This window comes from Pelodiscus sinensis, chromosome 12 (assembly GCF_049634645.1).
Source record: "Pelodiscus sinensis isolate JC-2024 chromosome 12, ASM4963464v1, whole genome shotgun sequence".
Classification (NCBI taxonomy): domain Eukaryota; kingdom Metazoa; phylum Chordata; order Testudines; family Trionychidae; genus Pelodiscus; species Pelodiscus sinensis.
In genome coordinates, this window is record NC_134722.1 from 46,608,199 (window position 1) to 46,631,597 (window position 23,399).

General features: G+C 65.3%; 2 protein-coding genes across 2 annotated transcripts; one reads left to right on the forward strand and one right to left on the reverse strand.

Moving 5' to 3' along the window:
• Positions 1 to 18: 18 nt before the first annotated feature.
• Positions 19 to 14,638, forward strand: PARD6A (par-6 family cell polarity regulator alpha). The gene is made up of 3 exons (XM_075940494.1): positions 19 to 197; positions 1,703 to 1,925; positions 13,451 to 14,638. The coding sequence occupies exons 1-3, from the start codon at positions 135 to 137 to the stop codon at positions 14,200 to 14,202; spliced, it is 1,038 nt and encodes a 345-aa protein (XP_075796609.1). The 5' UTR covers positions 19 to 134; the 3' UTR covers positions 14,203 to 14,638.
• On the reverse strand, positions 14,547 to 21,080 carry ENKD1 (enkurin domain containing 1). Its single transcript, XM_075940493.1, has 8 exons — positions 20,369 to 21,080; positions 20,033 to 20,135; positions 19,472 to 19,687; positions 18,591 to 18,763; positions 18,077 to 18,238; positions 17,824 to 17,993; positions 16,998 to 17,134; positions 14,547 to 16,617 (listed from the first exon to the last, which is right to left on the reverse strand). The coding sequence occupies exons 2-8, from the start codon at positions 20,115 to 20,117 to the stop codon at positions 16,457 to 16,459; spliced, it is 1,104 nt and encodes a 367-aa protein (XP_075796608.1). The 5' UTR covers positions 20,118 to 20,135; positions 20,369 to 21,080; the 3' UTR covers positions 14,547 to 16,456.
• Positions 21,081 to 23,399: the final 2,319 nt, after the last annotated feature.

Below are 23,399 nucleotides of genomic sequence, written 5' to 3' on the forward strand. Positions count from 1 at the left end.
GGACGCCCCTAACCTGCTCGGGGGTGACGTCATGGCCGGTGAAACCCCCCGTGGCCGCAGGAGCCGCAGCCAGTGCGGGGCGGGCAGGCGGCGGGAGGAGCAGCCGGGCCCGGCCCGGCCCAGCCCGGCCCAGCATGGCCAAGCACCACCGCACCCCGGCGCGCAGCCCGGAGCCCGTCATCGAGGTCAAGAGCAAGGTGCGTCCGGCCGGCGGCCCCCCCCGCGGCCCCAGGTGCAGGCGGGGGGGGCCCGGTGCAGGGGGGGGGGGGCCCGGTGCAGGGAGGGGGGGCCCGGTGCAGGCGGGGGGGGGCCCGGTGCAGGGAGGGGCCCCAGGTGCAGGCGGGGGGGGCCCGGTGCAGGGAGGGGCCCCAGGTGCAGGCGGGGGGGGCCCAGGTGCAGGCGCGGGGGGGGGGGCCGGGGCCAGCCGGGCGCAGGGTCCAGCGGGGCATCCAGCGGAGCTGCAGCCCGGGGAGGTGGGGGGGCCCCGCGCCCCCGCCGGAGACGCGGGACGAGGCCGCCTGCCCGGTGCGGCGCCAAGCCCCCGCCGGAGCCGGCAGGTTATGCAACGATGCAGCCTGACAGCTCCGGTCCCCGCGTCCCGGCCGCAAACTTCGGCTCCCTGGCCGGGCCTGGCGGGCTCCTGGCATCCACCTGGCCGCTGTGCCCGCCGGAGCGTGGCTTGGGGCGGCAGGACCCTGCCTCGCCCCTGCCGGCTCCGCTTCCCTTTGTCTCTGGGCGGGGGGTGATTTCCCCCCGGGGAGCAGTAAGGGGGGGCGGCTGCTGGGCCGGGGACCCGTCTGGGTTGTCAGAGGAGAGCCGCTCCCCCAGGCCGCTCCCCCTGCACCGGGCCGGGCTAAGTGCCCGGGGTTCTGGCTGCCACGGCTGTGCCCACCTGCCCAGGGTTCCCCGCCTGCGCTGGGTAGACCTCAGTGTTGCCTCTGGCCCCGGGGCTCCTCCAGGCGGCAGCGTGGGCCCGAGGGCAGGACTCTGCAGACAGCCCTGCCGCTCAGCGGCTGTCCGGGCCGCTGCTCCTCGTGGAAAGGTGGCCGTGGACTTGCCTCCTGGCATCTGCATGTGCCAGGCTTACGGTTGGTCAGGGGGGTCTGGGTAAAGCCGGGGGGGCGCTGCCCCCACTGTTTATGCATCAGCACTGTGTGGTGGGGAGCAGGGCTGCAGGGAGGGAGGGGATGTAGTTTGTATCCCCACGTCTGTTTGCTCTGCCTTGCTGAGTAATTTTGGGCAAGGACATACACGGTGCCTAGACATGGCCGAGTGCGGGGGCAGTGCCCCCGGCATGAACTGGGCGCGTGTCCGCTCTGAGGCACCCAGTCCAGCCCCCCGATCTGCAGGGCCAGCTGGTCCCAGTGGCACCTCTCTTCCCACGGCTCTGCCACGCGAGGTCCAGGCAGATCCTTGGCCTCTAGACCCCAGTGCAGCCGTGAATTGGTGTGGGGAGGGAAGGAGCCAGGCGTTAGGTTTTTGGGGTGAAGCGCAGGGCTCCTAGGGGTGGGCCATGTGGCGTCTGTCTTCAGAGCCCCCAACTGATCCCTGTGGCCTGTACATGAAGCTTCCTCGTGGAGCCTCAGGAAGTGGCTAGGGAACGGGGGGACCCGGCTGGCCGCTCCTTGCTGAGTCTGGGGCCCCTGGCTCCCCCGCCAGCCAGTTGCTCTCACGTGGCCCTGACCCCGCCTCTTGCCCCCAGTTTGACGCCGAGTTCCGCCGCTTTGCCATGAAGCGCTCCAGCGCGGGCGGCTTCCAGGAGTTCTACCGGCTGATCCAGACAGTCCATCAGATCCCTTGCGTGGACGTGCTGCTGGGGTACACGGACGTTCACGGGGACTTGCTGCCCATCAACAACGACGACAACTACCACAAGGCCCTCTCCTCGGCCAACCCGCTGCTCCGCATCATCATCCAGAAGAGGGGTAAGTCCGGGCCGCCGAGGCCTCGGGTTCCTTGCCTGGCTGCGAGCTTCCGTCGAGTGGCAAAGGAAATGGGTTCACTTGCTCTGCCAGAGCACTCGATAGCAGCCCCGCTGCTGCCTGTTTGGTGAGAACTTTGCCGTGTATCCGTGCCCGGGCATTTCAGCGGAATGCTGCCGCCTCCGGCCCACCACCCGTGTTGGGATCTCTTGCTGCATGGGAAATCCCAGCCAGCTGGCCCTGTGTTCCACAGGTGAATCGTATCCTACTGGCTCTGATGGGAGCTGTTAGCTGGGACCGTTCCTTTGCTTGGATGGCTGGGCTTTTCCCTTGTCTTACATATAGGAGGGCCAGCCTAGAGTGGACCTCTTAAAAAAAATTAAGAGGGAGAATTTTCTGGATGCTCCACAACTCGGTTTATTCCTTGCGCCTGCCACTGCATTGCTGAAAGCCTGGCTCTGTGGGAAAGTTTGTGTAGGCCCCACTAAAATGTCAGTTTGTAGCCCTGTCCCCAGTGACGGCAGTAACTGTGTTCTATAAGCAGTGTTCTCGCTAATCTGTTCCATCCACTTTTTTTCATCCATGTGCAGAATAAATTTTATGTGCACTGAAGCATGTGTGGCTGTGCACCACCAGTAGAAACAAAAAAAGGGAGCTGTGCTAATCAGCTGGACAGCGTTTGAATTTCTCCAGAGCGAACGCACAAGTGCCCACTTTACAGGGAACACTGCCTGTAGGGAGTGTTTCAGGAACTACCCTGACCTCTGAGGCTGGGCTGTGAACCGGCCGCTTTGGCTCACGGGTTCTGCAAGCCAAAGTCGCTTACCCAGAGAGCACCCGTAATACCGGAGAGTTAAAATCCTGCAGCCTTAACACTCTGCTGTCCTGCATGGGGAATTCAATCCCAGAACACGTTGTTCCTGGAAAGCAGCTGGTCTCTTCCACAGGGACTAACTCGTCTCTCCCCCCTCACCGTTCTTGTTGTGATGTGATGGGCGGCAGTAGCAGTGCTCCGCCCCAGAGATGGGCACATGTTCCCCACGTAGGAACGGTCCATTTGTTTGTTCATTCGCAGGTCATAAGAGCAAAACTTGAAATATACACGCAAACCTATGGGGAACCTGCTGCCTGCCCAGAACGTCTCTCCTCTGCAAGGGTCTTGGAGTGTTTCCAGTGGTCTCCTGCTAGCAGGCACTGGGGAGGCTGGGGTCGGTGCTGGAATGCGGCTTCCTCTGGGGTGGAGCAAGCGCAGCTTACTGGTACAAAGCAGCGGAGGCGATCCTATCCAGTCGCCCCTGCCGGGAGGATTGTGATACTTAAGCGCCAGCTAGATTTAGTCCTTGACAAATGCCGTGATTCTAGCTACCGGGCTAGTGGGTCTTTACAGATCACGTGCAGCCGGCAGCACAGGGCTCTGTAGGGCTGCGTTGGTTGGAGTAGTGCTCTCCGCGAGCGATGCTTATGGAACGGCCAAACATCCTCCCCGCTTGTGCCTGCAGCGTGGGCCACTGGTGCTCTTGGTAAAAATGATGCCCCAAGCCAGCTGAAGGGCTGGTAATTTTCCCCTGCTGTCCCTTCCAGCCCCCTGAGAGTCCTAGACGGCTTGGAGTAGCCAGTCATCTGCCCCCATGCACAGACAAGAGGAGGAGGGGTCTCCAGGCAGCCCTGTGCTGTTACGGCGCTCAGATCTGAGTCCTCCTCAGAAGCCAGGTCCTAACCCCTTTGGGGAGCGCCCCTGGTGCACGCTCCGGGGGTGAGGGCTTACCACCAGCTACTGAGGGAGAGGAGAAGATAAGAGCTCAGGGCATGCACAAGACAGAGCCCATGTTTAATTCTTGGCCCTTCTCTAGCCCCTGCCTTCTGAGCCAGTCTGGCCCCCGGTGAGCTGAGGCCAGCCCAGTTTGGGGAAACTGAGGCACGGAGCAGGGCAGTGACCTGCTCCCAATTGCAGTCCCGGCACTGGAGGTGCTAACGCAGCCCCCCGTTCCCCAGGGCAGGCACAGCTGGGCCCAGGCTCCCCCGCCACCTGCGATCACCCGCGGAGAGCGGGCGGGCGCGTCACGGCCGTGTGTGAACAGACCTAAACCCGGTGTCAGGTGCCCGCTGCCTGGAGAACGGGCTTGGGGGCAGGCTGGCGGCTTCTGTGGGGCTCCGCTAGGCAGGGTGCCTTCAAGCCAGGCTCACCAGGCTGCCACCCCCCTCCCTCTCCTCAGCCGGCGCTCTCTCTTGAGCTGAGCCTGGGCAGGCTGAGTCATGGGCTCTAGGAAAGCCCTGAAAGTGAAGGCGTGGGAGCCTCTGCCCGCCCCCCTGCATGGGCTGCCTGCTCCGAGCAGCAGAGATAAGAGGGGCGGGGGATTCTGGCCCCCCTCCCTCCAGGGGAGGGAGAGGTGTCTGGCAGCTGCCGATGGGGGATTCTAGCAGCATCCGGTTCCTCTCCAGGCTCAGCGGGAGCTGACGCTGGCCCAGATCCGGGCAGCATCCACCCCCCCCCTTTAGAGATTCCCATCTAAGTCCTGGCAGGGGTGGGGCTGAGGTGTGTCACTAGCCCCGAAGTGACCGCGTCCTGGCAGTGGGTGATGGGGCCTGCCCCACCTAAGCAGGGGCCTCTGGTGCAAGGTTGGCACCGGGGCGCCTGGTCCTGGGAGTGCCAGGAAAGACCGGAAGTGCTGTTGGGTCTGGAGCGTGGGATGGACGTGCAGGGCACCCCGGCTGCACCCCTCGCTGGGGACACGCTGTGAAAAACGGCAGCTAGACACCCCCCCTCCGGACCTGTGATCCTGCTAAGCAGCTGGGTCCAGCCAGGGGCTTCCTGAGCTTGGGGGGGGGGGGGCTGTGTCAGACCAGAGCACGTTCCCTGAGCAGCATGAGACTTAAAACTGCCTTGGAGGTCCGCGACACGGCCCTTAAATCGCAGCCGCCTGCCTGCCCAAGCGTCCCCTGTGGCCTCGGGGGTGCAGGACTCCCCTGTCCGCACTGCCGCGAAGCAGCAGTCGTGTCCCACCCCAGAGCGGGCTGCCTTTCAGGGGTGGGCGAGCTGGCTCCGGAGATCGAACTGGGATCTGCAGGCTGAGACGAGATGGAACCAGGCCTGCTTGATCCGTGGTCTCCCCCAGCTGGGGTCGGGTGGAGGCGAAGCCTGGGGTGAGCCCAGGCCGGAAATGGGCAGCGACTGTTGGGAATTAGGGCCGTGATGAAGGCCTGGAGGGCGCAGCCGTGGGAAAGGGAAGCTGCTGTGTGAGGGGGAAGGGGTTTCCTTCTGAGGCAGCGCTCCCCCCACCCCGTTCTGCTCCATTCATGGGGGTGGGGTGGGGAGGGATGCAAGGCTTCGCCCTGCCCTGCCAGCCTCGGACTCTGTCTCTGAGGCCTGCTCGGCCCTTGGCAGCCGGGTGGTGGGGTAGGCCCTGGCGATCTCGGTGGTGAGAGCCCTGCCCAGGTTCCCATCTGCTCAGTGGGCCCCGGAGGTGTCGCTGGGGGACCTCTGGCCATCTGAGGCACTGCCCCCTCGCTCCGGGAGGTGTAGCGCCTGCCCTCAGCGCCTGCCTGTGTCACTCCAGGCGTGGGGCGGAGCGACTCTGCTTCTGCCCCATCTGTGCTCTTAGTTCCCCCAGAGGCATGTGGGGTGGTCCCTGTGGTGGAGAGGAACGCAGTGCCTGCTCTCCTGGCTTCCTGTCGGGCTGGAAGGGACATGCGCCGAGGCAGCGCCCCGTGAGCCTAGCCCAACCCGGCTTGACAGGGCTCTGCCCAGCCTGCTCTTCAAAACCTCCCGCGAGGGAGATTCCACAGCCTCCCTGGGCAATTTGTCCCCGTGCTTCAGCACCCTGACAGGCAACGCCTCCTAATCTCCAACCCTTTGCTGCTTGTCCTGTCCCCAGCGAGTCCCCGTTCTGGGTCTGTGCGCGGGATTTGTCCCCCTGCCTACGTGTAACACGCGGCACGTGTGTCTCTTGAATTGCGTTTTGCTGCTTTCAGACCAATTCTCCCATTTGTCCTGAATTTTTGTAGCCCTGTCCTCTAAAGTGCCCGCCCACCTCCCATCCACACGTTTCGTAGGCCCCTCTGTTATCCGATGTAAGGAAAACACTAATTAACACGGCACTTGGGACAGACTCCCCCGGTTGGCCCCACTAAATACGCCCTCCCAGTTTGATGCGAACCTTTGATAGCGACTCTTTGAGTGTGGTTTGTTTTTTAACCAGGTTTGCCCCCACTTGAGTAATTTCACCCAGTTTGCTGGGGCAGTGCTAAAAGCCTCATTTTAACAGATCACCTCTGTCGCTCCCCCCCCCCCAATCCATTGAGGCCATTAGCAGTGTTCCCTATAAGGCAGGTGCTTGTGCGGCCCCTTGGGAGAGTCAAAAGCCACCCAGCTGGTTAGCCGAGTGCCCACAGGTAGGTTCTTGTTTCTACTGGTGGTGCACGTTTGTGGGTGCACATAGAAAAAATTATTCCACATGTGGATGGAAAAATTCCCCCCGTGGAAGGGAAAGATTAGAGGGAACTTTGACAGAGTTGCTGCCCAAAGACAGAAGTGAGCTTGGTTTGGCTTGGCTTGTTCTGGACAAATCCATGCCTGCTGTTCCTTGGAACCCTCAGTGCCTATAAACCCACTGACAGTTTGTTCCAATAGAGGTTGGACCCCCTGGTCCGGCACCCGTGGGACCTGACCTGTCCCGAATGAGGGACTTTGCTAGATCGGGGTGGTCCCTGCCCGCTGCCTCTCCCTGGAACAGGGCTCACCAGTCCCCCTGCTGCCCCGCCCGGCCAGGGGTCCCTGGGATGTGGCCCCAGCCACAGCTGATGGAGTCCAGGCAGGGATCTCTTGGCTGACTCGCACTCTCCAGCGCTGGTGCTCTCTGACCACGGGTGTTGCCGGACCAGCGAGTCCCGGATTTAGGAGGTTTAACCTGTATCGCCGCCGGTACCAAAACGAGCCTGGTTTGTCTGTAATCCCCCGGGGCCTCTTTGTTCCCCTTTTAAAGAGGGCTCTGGCAGCTTCCTGGGAAGGGCAGGATTGCTATCGCCACCTCACAGCTGGGAAACTGAGGCACTAGGGAGGGCTGTGACTTTCCCCAGCTCCCCCAGCAGGTCAGGAGCAGAGCCCAGCTCTCCGGTGTCCCAGTCCTTGGCTCGGCTGGTGCAGCACTGCTGCTCTGAGGGGCCGGGGGTGAGGCGGTGTCGGCGGAAGTCCCCTGTCCTGTCCCAGTGGCTCCCAGGCCCAGCCGGTGCTCCCCCACATGGAGCTCAGGCTGGAGGCAGTAACATTGGGTTGGGGAGACCCCCCTCTATGGCCAAGGAAGGCTTCTGTGATGTGGGGCCACCTGTCCACTTCTTCCTTGTGGGCCAGGTGCCCTGTGGGTGGCTGCTGGAACGGTGGAGCCCGGGGGGGGGGGGGGGGGGAAGAGCTGGCGGCCCTGGCTCTGTTGTGTGCACGTGGATTCTGGCTTGTGGTGTCGGTGGGGGCAGCCAGGCCGCCCTGCTTGGCTCCGTGGGGGGCTTGGCCTGCCCCAGCGCCACGGAGGCAGCTGTCCCTGAGGTGGTGCTGGGCTGCTCGCATCTACCGGTGACTCAGGCAGCAGCAGGGAACCGCGCCCAGAATAGCTGGGAAAGGCCTTGCAGAGACTCCTGGGCTAAAAATACAGTGTGGTGTGCGCACAGCGAGATATTTATAGCCAGCCAGCCCCTGCGGGCGCCGGGAGAGACACGCGCAGCTCAGCCAGGAGTCTGCTGCAGGGCCCCAGGAGCTGACCCTGCCCGGCCTGGCCTAGGCGCTCACCTTCCCCCACCCGAGGTATCAGTCCCTGGGAGGTGGGGGGGGGTCCTCACTGCCGGCTGCAGTGCCTCAGGGAGATGGGTAGGGGGCGCTGTGGTGTTAGTCCCTGGGAGGTGTCTCACTGCCGGCTGTAGTACCCCAGTGAGGTGCTAGGGGGCGCTGTGGTGTCAGTCCCTGGGGGGGGGGGGGGGCTCACTGCTGCCTGCATTGCCCCAGTGGGTACTAGGGGGTGCTGTGGTGTTAGTCCCTGGAAGGTGTCTCACTGCTGGCTGTAGTACCCCAGTGAGGTGCTAGGGGGCGCTGTGGTGTCAGTCCCTGGGGGGGGGGGGGGGTCTCATTGCTGGATGCAGTGCCCCAGTGAGGTGCTAGGGGGTGCTGTGGTGTCAGTCCCTGGGGGGGGGTCTCATTGCTGGATGCAGTGCCCCAGTGAGGTGCTAGGGGGTGCTGTGGTGTCAGTCCCTGGGGGGGGGTCTCATTGCTGGATGCAGTGCCCCAGTGAGGTGCTAGGGGGTGCTGTGGTGTCAGTCCCTGGGGGGGGGTCTCATTGCTGCCTGCAGTGCCCCAGTGAGGTACTAGGGGGCGCTGTGGTGTCAGTCCCTGGGGGGGGGGTCTCATTGCTGGATGCAGTGCCCCAGTGAGGTGCTAGGGGGCGCTGTGGTGTTAGTCCCTGGGAGGTGTCTCACTGCCGGCTGCAGTGCCCCAGTGGGTACTAGGGGGTGCTGTGGTGTTAGTCCCTGGGAGGTGTCTCATTGCTGCCTGCAGTGCCCCAGTGGGTGCTAGGGGGCGCTGTGGTGTCAGTCCCTGGGGGGGGGGGGTCTCACTGCTGGCTGCATTGCCCCAGTGGGTACTAGGGGGCGCTGTGGTGTCAGTCCCTGGGCGGGGGGGTCTCACTGCCGGCTGCATTGCCCCAGTGGGTACTAGGGGGTGCTGTGGTGTCAGTCCCTGGGGGGGTCTCATTGCTGGATGCAGTGCCCCAGTGGATACTAGGGGCGCTGTGCTGCAGGCAGGGCTGTGTGCCTGTAGGAGGCGCTCTTCTGCCCCTGTTGTGGTACTAGGGTTCGCTGGATGAGCCTGAAAGCTCCGGGCCCGTCAGCCCATGGCAGCTGTGCCAGAGTTGAAGCCTGGGGTGTCATTAGCTATGGGGGGGCTCTCCACCCCAGCTCAGCCCTGTTCTCTCCCCCCCCCCCCCCACATCTGCCTCGGGAGGGGGCTGGGGCACACGCTGGGGACTAGAGACCTGTGGGAGGAGCCTGGTTTGCGCAGGATTCGTGTTGCTGCCCCTCTCCCCGGGCCGGTGGCACCTGGGTGTCCAGCATGTGCCAGCCTGTGGGAGCAGGGCCACATGTAACTCCTAAGTCAGCATCTCCAGGCCCGGCGGGCTCTGTGATCCGGGCTCTGGCTGGTACCCGAGGCCATGCGGGGGCTACTGGCCCTGGCCCCAGCCCCTCGGCACCTGCTGCCCTGCGGGGGAGGGGGGCACCTCCTTGGCTTTGCTCATGGGCCCCGACAGTGGCAGCTGGCCGGGCACCAAGCGCTGCTCCAAGCTGGCATCAGTTGGCATGGCCAGCAAGGGGCGGCTCTGGGAGACCCCAGCGTGCTCTGCTCCTTGCCGGAGGATCTCTGCCCAGACTGGCTGGCTCAGGGGGACTGGAGTCTCCCTGGCCCTAGAGTCAGCCGCTGGGACTGGGCGCCAGTGTGGAGATGGGTATCCATGGGGCAAGCTGCCTGGCTGGTCTGGGGGCACCAGTGGCTTGGCCCTAGCTCTGGGGCGAGGGTTGGCTGCAAGCTGCCAGTCTCATGGGGCAGCGGGTCTGAGCTCATCTCTCCCCAGCTTCTCTGGGGCCGGATCTCCTGGGGGCGACTAGCTCCCAGCCTGGCCTCCGCCCTGCATTACGGGGACACGCAGGAGGAAACATGGGCACCTGCTGGAGATGAAGAGGCCTAACTGGTGTGGGTGGCCTGGCCTGGCAGCTGAAGGGTTAACCTGGTGGGGCACGACTCGTGGTCCGATTAAGGCCGAGTTATTCAGATTCCTCTAATCCCAGCCTGGCACATGCCGTGTAATCCCCCTGGCCGGCTCCTGCTCCCCCGTGTTGGCAGGCCCCGCCCTGTAGCCACAGCATGTGGGGGCAGAGCAGAGGTCACCCTGGGCTCGCTGCATGGAGGGAGGGGACATGCTGCCCCAGGAGCCCTGGGCCAATGCCGGCTCTGTTGTGTGCACGTGGATTCTGGCTTGTGGTGCCGGCTTCTCCCTCAGAGAGGGGGTGAGGGGAGAACATCCTGCCCCCAGCCGTGGCGTCGGGCTGCATGACCGGCTAGTCAGTCTGGGCAGCGGGAGCTGTGGCGGGGGCAGCCAGACACGTGGTGGGGGGAGCCAGGAGCAGAGTGCGGCCAGCTCCCTGCCTAGCCGGAGGCCAGGCCCATTCTGTGGGGTGCTGCTGCCCTAGTTTGGGTGGGCGGGGTGGAACGGGGACAGGGGATGTGGGCAGGGGAAGACAAGAACTCGGGGTTGCCAAATGAAATTACTAGGTAGCAGGTTTAAAAAACAAAAGGAAGGTTTTTTTTCTTCGCTGGGTGCACAGTCAGCCTGTGGAACTCCTCGCCGGAGGATGTGGTGGAGGCCAGGACTATAACAGGCTTCCTAAAAGAGCTGGATAGATTCATGGAGGGAGGGTCCATCAGTGGCTGTTAGCCAGGCTGGGGGCCCTGGCCTCTGTGTGTCAGAGGCTGGGAATGGGCGACGGGAGGGATCCCGGGAGGATTCCCTGCTCTGCTCACTCCCTCTGGGGCACCTGGCATGGCCGCTGCTGGCGGACAGGCCCCTGGGCTGGATGGACCTGTGGTCTGGCCCGGCCTGGCTGACTCTGCTTGTGAAGGGGGGGCGGTGGGGCCTGGCTTGGCAGCTGCCTGCACCCTGGTTCCTTGGGGTTTAAGGGTCCCGTCACCACTGGGGAGAGCAGCCATGGCCCCAGAGCACGTTGGGGGCTGCAGAGGGCAGATAATCCATGGGGCCGTGGGCACAGGCTCCTCTGGGGCAGGGCACAGGGAGGGGCTGCAGTGCAGTGGAGCGGGGGATGGGCTGGAGCCCAGGGCGAAGGTGCAGCCCAGCTTGTGAGCCTCTCCTAACTGGGGTGCGGGGGTTTAGGGGGATGGGTGGGAGGGGAAGGAAAGTGGAGGGGCAGGGAATGGGGTGGGGGGTCCCCAGCTTTGGCCGTGCGGAGCAGGCAGGGCTGTCGCCCCAGCCCGGGGCAGCACATGGCCCAGTGGGGCCTGGCAGGGTGACCCCCCCGCACAAGGCAGAGCTGGGGAGCTGCTCAGGCCTGGCCAAGCTGCACTAATCCAACAGCCCGGCTGCCAGGGGGCTTGGGGCCTCAACACGCACGGCTGCCCAGGCAGGGAGAAACCCTCCGCACTGCTCCCTTGGGGTAGGCTGGGTGGATCCCCCTCTGCCCTGCTCCCCAGGGCTTCTCCTGAGAGCTGGGATCCCAAGGGGGGCTTCCCAGACCAGCCTTCCCCTCTCCCCACCCCCCAGCCCCTGCTCTTATCAGAGGCTTCCAGGCCTGCGAGGGGAGCTCATGCTGGGTGAGTTTGGTGAGGGTGGGGGGATTGGGGGGGGTTCCAGCTGAGGGGGAGTAGGGGGAGGACACTGGCACTAGGGCTCAGCAGAAGTCTCGGTGGGGCTGGTCCGGTTGGCAGACCAGAGTGCTCGGGGTCAGATCCCCCTGCCCAGTCAGGGTGCCCCGGTGTCTGGCTACCAGTGACTGCACAGCCCCTGGCTGGTAGGACACACCTGACGCTGGCGAGGGCAGCTCTGCGCTCTGGAGCGGCTGCCAAGGTCTCTGGGGGGGTGCCCAGGGCACAAACATGGGCATCTCGTCCTTGGCCCCACTGGTGACTGTGATACGTGGAGAAACATCCAGCCACCTCGGGGCATGTGGGTCTCCATCCAGAGAGCGCCCAGGCCCCAAGTCAGCAGGGGAAGAGGGAGCCCAGGGCTGGCAGGGGCCACAGGGAGGGATAGGCTGCAGGGCAGGGGTGAGGGGCGCTGGCTGGGCTGCGGGGCGGGAGTGAGGGGTGTCAGCAGTGCTGGTCTGAGAGGGGCCATGGGGCAGGAGTGAGGGGTGTCAGCAGTGCTGGGCTGAGAGGGGCCATGGGGCGGGAGTGAGGGGTGTCAGCAGTGCTGGGCTGAGAGGGGCCATGGGGCAGGAGTGAGGGGTGTCAGCAGTGCTGGGCTGAGAGGGGCCATGGGGCGGGAGTGAGGGGTGTCAGCAGTGCTGGGCTGAGAGGGGCTGTGGGGCAGGAGTGAGGGGTGCCAGCAGTGCTGGGCTGAGAGGGGCTGTGGGGCGGGAGTGAGGGGTGTCAGCAGTGCTGGGCTGTGGGGTGGAAGTGAGGGGTGCCAGCTGGGCTGCAGGGCGGGAGTGAGGGGTGCCAGCAGTGCTGGGCTGAGAGGGGCTGTGGGGTGGGAGTCAGGGGTGTCAGCAGTGCTGGGCTGAGAGGGGCTGTGGGGTGGGAGTCAGGGGTGTCAGCAGTGCTGGGCTGTGGGGTGGAAGTGAGGGGTGCCAGCTGGGCTGCAGGGCGGGAGTGAGGGGTGTCAGCAGTGCTGGGCTGAGAGGGGCCGCGGGGCGGGAGTGAGGGGTGTCAGCAGTGCTGGGCTGAGAGGGGCCGCGGGGCGGGAGTGAGGGGTGTCAGCAGTGCTGGGCTGAGAGGGGCCGCGGGGCGGGAGTGAGGGGTGTCAGCAGTGCTGGGCTGAGGGGCGGGAGTGAGGGGTGTCAGCAGTGCTGGGCTGAGGGGCGGGAGTGAGGGGTGTCAGCAGTGCTGGGCTGAGGGGCGGGAGTGAGGGGTGTCAGCAGTGCTGGGCTGAGGGGCGGGAGTGAGGGGTGTCAGCAGTGCTGGGCTGAGAGGGGCCGCGGGGCGGGAGTGAGGGGTGTCAGCAGTGCTGGCTGAGAGGGGCCGCGGGGCGGGAGTGAGGGGTGTCAGCAGTGCTGGGCTGAGAGGGGCCGCGGGGCGGGAGTGAGGGGTGTCAGCAGTGCTGGGCTGAGGGGCGGGAGTGAGGGGTGTCAGCAGTGCTGGGCTGAGGGGCGGGAGTGAGGGGTGTCAGCAGTGCTGGGCTGAGGGGCGGGAGTGAGGGGTGTCAGCAGTGCTGGGCTGAGGGGCGGGAGTGAGGGGTGTCAGCAGTGCTGGGCTGAGAGGGGCCGCGGGGCGGGAGTGAGGGGTGTCAGCAGTGCTGGGCTGAGAGGGGCCGCGGGGCGGGAGTGAGGGGTGTCAGCAGTGCTGGGCTGAGGGGCGGGAGTGAGGGGTGTCAGCAGTGCTGGGCTGAGGGGGCGGGAGTGAGGGGTGTCAGCAGTGCTGGGCTGAGGGGGCGGGAGTGAGGGGTGTCAGCAGTGCTGGGCTGAGAGGGGCCGCGGGGCGGGGAGTGAGGGGTGTCAGCAGTGCTGGGCTGAGAGGGGCCGCGGGGCGGGAGTGAGGGGTGTCAGCAGTGCTGGGCTGAGAGGGGCCATGGGGCAGGAGTGAGGGGGTGTCAGCAGTGCTGGGCTGAGAGGGGCCATGGGGCGGGAGTGAGGGGTGTCAGCAGTGCTGGGCTGAGAGGGGCCGTGGGGTGGGAGTTCCAAACTGTATGGGGGCAGCTGGTTGTGGGTCCGGGGCCGTCCAAGGCTCTGCCCTCCCAGCTGGGGTGCTGTCTGGGAGGCAGGAGGGGCCGTGGCTGTCTGGGAGGCAGGTGGGTTCCTGGCTGACCCAGGTGCTCTCCTTGTCCCTGCAGCGGAAGCCGACTCCAGCGTCTTCGCCTCCAACTCCCTGCAGCGGAAGAAGAAGGGGCTGCTGCGGCCAGCACACCACCGGGCCAAGCCGCAGCTGCTGATCGGCCTGCCCCAGGACTTCCGGCAGATCTCCTCCATCATCGACGTGGACATCCTGCCCGAGACGCACCGGCGCGTCCGGCTGCACAAGCACGGCTCCGACAAGCCGCTGGGTTTCTACATCCGCGACGGCGTGAGCGTGCGCGTGGCCCCGCAGGGCGTGGAGAAGGTGCCCGGGATCTTCATCTCCCGCCTGGTGAAGGGCGGGCTGGCTGAGAGCACGGGGCTGCTGGCCATCAGCGATGAGATCCTGGAGGTGAATGGCATCGATGTGGCCGGCAAGTCGCTGGACCAGGTGACGGACATGATGGTGGCCAACAGCCACAACCTCATCGTCACCGTCAAGCCGGCCAACCAGCGCAACAACGTCATCCGCAGCAGCAAAGCCTCGGGCAGCTCGGGCGTCTCCACGGACAGCACGCCCAGCCCCGCCTCCCAGTACCTGAGCCACTACAGCACGGCCGAGGGCGAGAGCGACGAGGACGGGGACCTGGTGATCGAGAGCGACGGTGCCGCCCGCTACCCCAACGGCGGCTTCCTGGACAAGGGCTGCCCGCGGGGCGTGGTGCTGCCTGGCTCCCTGCACTCGCTCGCCAGCACCAACGGCAGCCGCCGGGGCAGCCTGCAGGAAGACGGCACGCTGCTCACGCTCTAGAGCGCCGGCTGGGACGTTGGGCAGCAGCCCAGGGGCCGCTTGCGGTGCTGGGATTGGCTGCAGGGCGGGGTGACACCGGAGGGCTCCATCTGCCGTCCGGGCCGTGCCACAGCCGGTCTGCTCGTCTCTGCTCCAGCAGTGCCAGGCCGCTGGGCACCACTGTCGGGGTGCGGCTGATGCTCCCATGCAGCTGGGCTCTGCCAGGCCTGGGGGCACTGCCTCAGGCTCTTGCCACCGCAGGAAGGGTGGCAGCTGGGAGTGGAGACTTGGGGCCCGAGCCCCATCCCCGTCTGTGGGGAAATGACGGACGAGACGCGGCCCCGCGGCGGGCCCCAGACTCCCCCTTTCCTTCCAATCAAATGTTTTTTAATTGTTTTATGGAAATATGCATCATAAGTTAATATATTGCGCCGGGCTATTAAACCTTTTCTAGAAAGCACTCGCTCTGCTCTGGCTGCGCAGGGCGGGGTGGGGCAGGAGAGAGGGCTGCAGGCCCCTTGAACTGCGCTCCGACCCCTGGGGCCGCTGCTTTCTGGAGCCAGCACTGCCCTGACCCAGTGGGCAGGGCTGCCCGGAAGGAGGGGAAGAGTTGCCCCAGCCCCTGCCCCCTGCAGGGACATGTTCTGGTGCCAGGTAAGTGCCATACTAGTGCCTCTTTCTCTCCCCACAGGGCCCCCGGGGCACAGCCCTGTGCAGTGCTGTCTGCCCCTTCCCACCTGGCAGGGCCTGGGTATCTCCTCAGAGTGAGGGCACTAGGGTCTGCCAACCCTCCTCCCCCGCACAAGTCATGTGTCACGATGGGGATTTGTGCTAGGGGGGCCCGGTGCTGCCCCTAGTTCCCCCACCCCCCGCCTGCCTATGGCTCGGCTGCTGGAGCCAGCAGCATCAGGCAGGTCTTCTCTGCACTGAGCAGCCATGGCCATCTGGTGCCCTGTCCATCTCATACCCCCAGTTCCTGCATGCGGGGGGCACAGCACCTGTCACCTCTCCTTGCCAGGGTGTCTTCCTGCCTCCCCGGCAGCCGGGACTGTCTGGTTCCAACAGACCCCAGGAGACACCTGAGTCCAACCCCCTGCTCAATCATCCCAGCCAGGGCTTAGTCAAGCCAGGCCTTAAACACTTCTAGGGAGGGTGATTCCAGCTGCTCCCTAGGGAACCCATCCTCCTAGCGCTTCCCCACCCCTAGGGAAATGGCCTTCCCTCACAGCTAGCCTTGACAGCTGTATGGAGGCCTGAGCATTTATGTTCTCCAGCCAGGGGGCAGGCCCCTTAGCCAGGCCCAGGGCCCCTTCTCAGAGCGTGGGCTTGACAGAAACCTGGGGGCAGATGCACTGCACCCTATGGGCTGGGCAGCGGGAACAGCTCGCAAGCCGAGCCAGGCTCTTCCATTCAGGTGGGAGGAGCACAGATGCATGCTGGGAAGGGATTCCTGCAGACTGCCCCTGCCCTAGAAGCAGGCCCACCTGTGCTGGCACCTTAGCACTGCAGGGCAGGGGCAGGCCCCCACCCCGGGAAGGGAAAGTCTCCGTCTCTCCCCACCAGGGGGCAGCACCCACTGAAGTCCTGCAGGGAGGCGGTCAGCTGTGGGGGGCCCCTGGTGGCCTCACTATGCCAGCTGGAGAGTGGCAGCATCTGGCACCAGGTGTGCACAGAGGGGCCCCTCTGTCCCTGGGCTCCTGGGGCCCACAGCACCCAGCCATGCATGGCCCCCCATCAGCCAGTGCAGAGCCAGCTCCAGTGTCTCCCCTCCCCCAGTGCACTGGCAGCCCTTGGAGCTGAGCACAAAGCAGCTCCCCGCCCCATCCACACACAATTCCTACCAACCCCCCGTGCTGGCTCCCGGCTGCTTCTCCTGCCCCGTTGCTTTGTGGGCGCCAAGCGTCGCAGCAGCTGAGACAGGCCTGCAGCAGCGGCTAGCAAGGGGAGCGAGCGCAGGGCCTGGCTGTGTCACACCCTCCGCAGCCCACTTCGTGCTCAGACTCTGCCCACGCGCCCCCTGCGACTCCAGCCTAGGAGGCAGGTGGCTGGGACGGAGGGTGCCAGGTGGTGGCACTAGAACATCAGTCATGTCAGCAAGGCAGTTGCGCCCCCCTCCTCCCCCGCAGCCTCCCCCAGTCACAGGTTGGGCACTGCCTAGACACCAGTGCCCCACTGGCTGGCATCCCTTGGGCTTGCTTGGTGCCACCACCCTCTGCAGCTGGGGGCAGGAATTCTCCCTGGCCACAGGAATCAGCTTGCAAGTTCCCCCCCCCACTCAGGAGTCCAGCCTGACGAAGACCTTGGGCCGGGAGAAGATTTTGAGGGCCTCATCCATCTGCGACAGCTTCTGCTCCAGCTCCACCCGCCGCTTCTGAATGCTCAGGGTGTCTGCCCGCACTGGCAGCAGCACCAGCTCCTTCACCAGCTGCTCCTGGCCTGCCGAGGGAAGTGGCAGGTGAGGGGCGGGCTCTCAGCTGCCAGAGATCAGTCCACTGGGCATCGCACGGGGCCGCTGCTCACAGCAACCTGCTGCAGCCCCACAAAGGTCCAGGGGGAAGGGAGACGCCCCTTCATGCTACCAGCCTGGGAATATTGTGAGGCAGAGAGGCCAGGCAGGGTGGGAGCCTGACTCTCCGGGGGCGTCGGGGCTCACTCCACGGTACCTCAGCCCACCAGGTGCCAGTCTCAAGGGGATCTGTGACCCACCTGCCACGCATGGACTCGAGAAGAGCGCCACCCTGTGGCTGAGGCCAGGCTCATCCCTCCCACCCGTCTGGGGAGGCCCCTCTGGCGGGAGCGAATGGTTCTCCCCTTACTCTGCTTCAGGTTGTTGAGAGTTTCCAGCCGCTCGCTCTCTGGCATCATGGTGTGACCCGGGGGCATGTCAGGGTCGGGCAGGTTCCGCTGCCGTTCCTCCAGCTCCCTGCGCCAGCGATCCTTCCGCTCCAGCAGGCTGCCCAGGGAAGAGGGGGGGATCAGCACACGGGGCGAGGGCCAGGTGCCCGGGGGCAGGACTTAGCTGGGACGAGGAGAGCAGATGGGTAGGGTGCCTATCCCCGTACAGAGGGACCGACAGCCCTGGAGACCTCGGGCTGAGTCTCTGCCCCAGCCAGGCAGAGCACGGGCAGTGCTAGCTTCCCCCATCCACCACCCTGCCAGCAACGGGTAGGACCTGATGCCTCCATCCAGCCCTTTGGCTCTGGGCTGGGAGCACCAATGGCCAAGGCTCCACAGAGAACCTGGCGGTGCTTCCGGGCCATGCAGGGACTGAACAGACGCGCCAAACTCCCTTCCCAAGGGGCACCACGCTGGATGTGGGCCAGGGACAGAGCGAGAGGCTCTGCCTCCTGTGGCCAGCCCTACGACACAGCAATCAGCCAAGCCACTGCCCAGGTGCACGGGGAGCTGGGATCCATCCCATCCTGGCCATCGTGGGACAATGGGTGGCACTCAGGGGAAGTTACTCAGGCCCCGAGGAGACTGAGGCTCCTAAGTCCCTTTGGCACCCCTTCCCTGCAGGGCCGAGCGCCCACAAGGAGCGGAGCCGCTGGGCCACGCTGTGCAGCCTTCCCGGCCAGCGAGCCTGGCCCAGCTCCCCCGCGCACAGCGGCACCGTTTCCCACCCAGCAGGCACCCACTTACTACTGGGGCACATGGCCCTTCTGCTTGGCATTGTACTCCTCCTGCTCCCGGCGCTTCTGCTCCAGGGCCTCGGCCAGCGACTGCAGCGAGCGCGAGCGCCGCAGGGGGGCCCGCTTGGCCGTGCGGGCGTTGTGGCTGACAAAGTCGACACTGATGCCTTCCACCTGGATCTGGAAGGGAAGGGGGCAGCATGAAAGGCCAGGGAAGCGAGCGAGATGGTGTGCTGGGAGCCCCCGGGGACATGGAGCCTCACCTTGGCGTCTGCGCCCTGCACTCCTGCAGCTGCTGCGTCTGGCACTGCTCTGGACATGGCAGGGCTGGGCGACAGCGACCGGCGCGGCTGGACCCCGGAGCCGCAGCGGGAATATGCCCTCAGGAAGTTCTGAGACTCTGGGTTGGGCGGGGGAGAGCTCTCCTGCGAAAGGCAAACCACATAGCAGGAGCTCCAGGGCCGAGGGGCGACCCCAGACTCTACCGCTGCACGTGCGGGGAACGTCTCCTCCAGGCAGGAGTCAGGCAGGGAACTCAGCTGGCAGGGGAGACACGACCCTGCCTGGGGAAATCTCCACTGCGTTCAATGGAGCGACACTGTAGCACGAGAGAGGAATCCATGGGCGTGCCGGTGCATTTAGCACATCACACACAGTGTGTCGAGTGGCCCCAGCCAGGCCCGGCTTCACGCTGCAGCCGGCCGCGGCAGGGACTAGAATGCCCCCGAGACAAAGGAATTCTCTCTAGTCTTTTTGTGATGCCGCTGTGTGCAGGTACTGCAGTTTGGCCTTCACCTTGGACTCCACATTCTCATACTTCTGGGATTTCCACAGGGCCTTCATGGGTTTGGGCTGGCTGTGCTCCCGCGCCAGCTCCTTCTCCTTGCACCTCCTCTGGATCTCCCGCATCCGCCTCACATTCTCCTTCTCGTGGTCCTTGCACTCGCGCCCTGCACGCCCCGGCGAGACACGGCTTTCACCAGCAGGCCCTGCTGAGCCCCTTGGCACCATGACCAGGGCCTCTCTCAGCGAAGCGGCTCCCTTCACTGCAAACAGCAGCAAGCGGATCCCCTCCCTGTGTGCCAGCCGGATCCCTACCCCCAGAGCCCCTTGTTAGCACACCAAGACACTGGCTTTGCTGGAGTAACTCCAAGAGCAGCTGCTCGAAAACAGCCACCTTTGAGTTAAGACTCACCCGTGGTGGATTCTACCCTCGGGTGGTTGTTCCAAAGGCTAATTACTCTCCCTGGGGACAAATTTATACCTTCCTCCCCAACTCCCTCTGGCTTCATCTTCCAGCCACTGGATTTCCTGCTACACTGACAAGCCCATTTGTTCCCATGTAGGTAACTAGAGACTGCAACCAAGTCACCCTTTAACCTTCCCCTGGGCAGTTCTCAAGTTCTCTGCCTATCCCAGGCACTCCCCAGAGCTGTTCCCATTAGCCACGTACCAGGAAAACCACCTGGGATCTACCTGGCTCTTGGCCTCCATCATATGGCAGGGAGTTCCACAGGCTCACTCCCACGTTTTCCATACGCCAGGCCGGAGTCAGGGTGAGGCCCCACACAAATCCCCATCCTAAACCCTTGCCTCTGCACCAGTTCAAGCCTTCATTCTATCCTGCCCGTCAGCCCCACCTGCTCAATTGCACCTACTTTTCAGGGGCGGCTCCCTGTGGAGAGAGACCCCCTCCAGCTTCAGCAAGATCCCGACTGTCCCCATCTGCCCCTTCTCCAGGATGTCCTGGCCATTGGGGCGGATACGTGGGGGAGGGCGGGCACTGTAACACGTGGGATACAGGCTGGGATCGGGGGCCAGCGGGCCAGAGAGGAAGTCGAGCTTCAAGGCATTTCCTTCCAGCCTCCCTCGAGCTAGAGAGAGACAGCACGAGTCAAGGCATGCGGCACCTCCCCTTTGCTCCCCCCCCGGTGCCCCCACCCTGGATAGAGGGATGTTTAACAGATATTGACATCCCCCCACTTCCTACTCCTCACATCAGCCTCTCCTGGCACTGGAGGCGATGGGAGCTGAGAGCGCTCAGGGCCTCAAAGGAGCCGAGTGTCTCTGCAGGGCCATTCCACACCCTTTGGGGGAGAGCTGCCCCTCCACAGATCCAGGAACTGTGCAGCCAACAGAGGCTAGGGAAGGGAAGGCCTTCACCTGCACTAGCCACCCACGATTATGCAGGACCCCATCCATGCATCGCTGGCTCTCACCTGACAGGGGGCGTTTGTAATAGTCCGGGAAGAGTGTGGGGTCGGGAGGGATGGGCCCCGAGATCCTGGAAGGCCCCTCAGACATCTCGGCCAGGCTCTGCAGCTGCCATGGGGGACAGAAACCAGATAGTGTTTTCTGGGGAACCGTTCCCCAGCCACGGTGAAGATTTTAAATACGTCGGGGCCAGTGCTCTTCGCTGGGGCGACATCCCGCTAGAGAGAACATTGTCACCCTGCAGGCCAAGGGATCCCATCCGTCTAGACATGGATCAAGCTGCAGGCCTCCATGACCAGGGCTGCCCCTCTGCCCCCGAGCGCCCCCGTTTGCTGCAGTACCTGCCGAGCTAGGAGCAGGCAACAGGACGGGTCACTCAGTCAACTGATCTAGTTCTGTTCTTTCCCTCTGACGCACCTGGTATTGGCCACTGTTGGACAATGGGACACTGGGTAGAGAGACCATTGGTCTGAGCCAACATGGCTGTGCTTATAGCATCTCCCCTCACCCGTCTCCCTGCTGGGCTCACACGCTCTTGCCCCAGAGACTCACTCCCTACTCCAAAAATCACAATAAATTGGGCAAGTGGAGCAGCATCAACCCCCTGAGACATCAGGAGAGCTGCAGGTCCACAGGGTCCCTGACCTGCAGCGTTTGGACAGCTCAGCCATTGGGACAGACAGGCCGTCCGTCCGTCCGTCCATCCAGCGGGAAGATCTTTTTCTCCCGCATCTCAGCCCCACTGGGGTGTGATGTACAGGGAGATCACAGCAGCGCACCAGGGAGAAACAGAGCCCTTGATTCCACTTACAAGCTGATGAATTATTGATATGGAGCAGGGATGGGAGGGTCTATGACGCGAACGGCTAATCCGCCTAAGCCTGCCTGTCAGCAGTATGGCTCTTGAGAGAATGAGAACCATTAGCAGACAGCTAATTATCGCCCCCCCACTAGGGGCTACTGCAGAGGGGATAAATGCAGGGACAGTTACAGAGCTGTTCTAGAGCAGCCCCAGCTGTGGATGCTCCTACTCTGGCATCCTGGTCCAGTTCTGCAAGATGAACTTTCTAACCCTTGGCCTGTGGGGTCGGACTGGCAGTCCTGCCCCTCCCAGCAAGGTCTCTCGACCAAGCTAATCCCTAGAAAAACACACCCAGGGATAAATCAGGGATAAGGGATCTTTTGGAAAAGGCTTTATTTTCCGAAAGATCCCCGTCTAGACTGGCGCTTTTTGCCAGCAAAGCCCCGAGCTGGAAAAAAGCGGCAGCCATGTTCATGCAAATGAAGCGGGGGAGATTTAAATCACTGCTTCATTTGCAATTGCACTGTGTCTAATCTGCATCCCTTTTCCGCAAAAGGGGTGCAGTCTAGACACAGCCGTGGACTTTGGAGGGAGTGTCAAAGCAATCGGAGGGCTGTGATAGCAGCAGCCGGCTCCCGAGGGAACTCAAAGACCCACCGCAGACTAGCCAAGCTTCCCCTTTCTATTCTCTTGCCGCAGGGTTAGAGCACATGGAGTATTTGCTGCCTGGCCTAGCCGCGCAACCAGGCTTCCAAAGGAGGCCGGGTGACTTCCCCACCTGGAGCGCGGGATGGGCTGGCAGCAGATCAGAGAGAAGGGCCCATGTGGGGCTGCTGGCATTAGCCCTCCCCCTGGGAGAGGCAGGGCAGCTTCAGAGCCAGCGGGGAGGGCACTGTATCGCACAGGAAGCCAAGCCTGCACCCATCCACCTCAGGGGCAGAAATTTCCCCAGCTTCATGGAAAGCAGGAGCAGGCCCCAGGCCGTCAGAAAGCAGCTCAGGGAAGGGGGATGAGCGTGGAGCCTAGGGAGGATAAGCAATTAGGAGAGGTGGGGCCCCTGCCAGGGGGCCCTCTCCCACCCCTTTCGGTGTCCAAGCGGCCCCCCCGCCCCTCCCAGCACAGCGCCCCCCCACAGCGCGGCCCCCCCGCCCCTCCCAGCACAGCCCCCCCCCCACAGCGCGGCCCCCCCGCCCCTCCCAGCACAGCCCCCCCCACAGCGCAGCCCCCCCCCACAGCGCGGCCCCCCCCGCCCCTCACAGCACAGCGCCCCCCCCCCACAGCGCGGCCCCCCCGCCCCTCCCAGCACAGCGCCCCCCCACAGCGCAGCCCCCCCGCCCCCTCCCAGCACAGCGCCCCCCCCACAGCGCGGCCCCCCCGCCCCTCACAGCACAGCGCCCCCCCCACAGCGCGGCCCCCCCGCCCCTCACAGCACAGCGCCCCCCCCACAGCGCGGCCCCCCCCGCCCCTCCCAGCACAGCCCCCCCCCCACAGCGCGGCCCCCCCGCCCCTCACAGCACAGCCCCCCCCCCCCACAGCGCGGCCCCCCCGCCCCTCCCAGCACAGCCCCCCCCCCCACAGCGCGGCCCCCCCGCCCCTCCCAGCACAGCGCCCCCCCACAGCGCGGCCCCCCCCGCCCCTCACAGCACAGCCCCCCCCCCACAGCGCGGCCCCCCCCGCCCCTCACAGCACAGCCCCCCCCCCACAGCGCGGCCCCCCCGCCCCTCCCAGCACAGCCCCCCCCCCACAGCGCGGCCCCCCCGCCCCTCCCAGCACAGCGCCCCCACAGCGCGGCCCCCCCGCCCCTCCCAGCACAGCGCCCACCCCCCACAGCGCGGCCCCCCCCGCCCCTCACAGCACAGCCCCCCCCACAGCGCGGCCCCCCCGCCCCTCACAGCACAGCCCCCCCCACAGCGCGGCCCCCCCCGCCCCTCACAGCGCCCCCCCCCCCACAGCGCGGCCCCCCCCGCCCCTCACAGCACAGCCCCCCCCCACAGCGCGGCCCCCCCGCCCCTCACAGCACAGCCCCCCCCCACAGCGCGGCCCCCCCGCCCCTCACAGCGCGCCCCCCCCACAGCCCGGCTCCCCCGCCCCTCACAGCGCGCCCCCCCCACAGCCCGGCTCCCCCGCCCCCCGCAGCGCGGCCCCCCCCGCCCCTCCCAGCGCGGGGTCCACACAGCGCCCCCGGCACTGACCCGCTCGCGCTCTCCGGCGGTTAAAGGCCCGGCCCCCGCTTCTCCTAGCAACAGCGTCACCTACGCTTCCGGCCGCGGGGGCTGCTGGGAGCTGTAGTTCGCCCGCTCCCGCAGCGCCCCCTGCCGGCCGCGCCGACACCCGGCATGGGCCGATCCGGCGAGAGTGGGCCGGGCGTGACCCCTCCCATTGCCATATCCCCCCCGTTGCACGTCACAGTCGCCCAGATCGTTCCATGCTCCGCCCCCCCAATTCTGTGTCACGCTCCCCCCCAGGGAGTTCTGTGCCCCCCCAATTCTGAGCCACCCGCCACCAGCTCCGTGTCACGCTGCCCCCCCCAGCCCCATGCCAGGCCCTGATTCTTGTAAGGGCCGGCTGCT

Coding starts and splice junctions, on each gene's coding strand:
- PARD6A (XM_075940494.1), top strand. CDS start 135: ATGGCCAAGCACCACCGCACCCCGGCGCGCAGCCCGGAGCCCGTCATC. Junction 198..1,702: donor TCATCGAGGTCAAGAGCAAG/GTGCGTCCGGCC, acceptor TCTTGCCCCCAG/TTTGACGCCGAGTTCCGCCG. Junction 1,926..13,450: donor CATCATCATCCAGAAGAGGG/GTAAGTCCGGGC, acceptor TTGTCCCTGCAG/CGGAAGCCGACTCCAGCGTC.
- ENKD1 (XM_075940493.1), bottom strand. CDS start 20,117: ATGTCTGAGGGGCCTTCCAGGATCTCGGGGCCCATCCCTCCCGACCCC. Junction 19,688..20,032: donor TTACAAACGCCCCCTGTCAG/GTGAGAGCCAGC, acceptor GTCTCTCTCTAG/CTCGAGGGAGGCTGGAAGGA. Junction 16,618..16,997: donor TCTCAACAACCTGAAGCAGA/GTAAGGGGAGAA, acceptor TTCCCTCGGCAG/GCCAGGAGCAGCTGGTGAAG.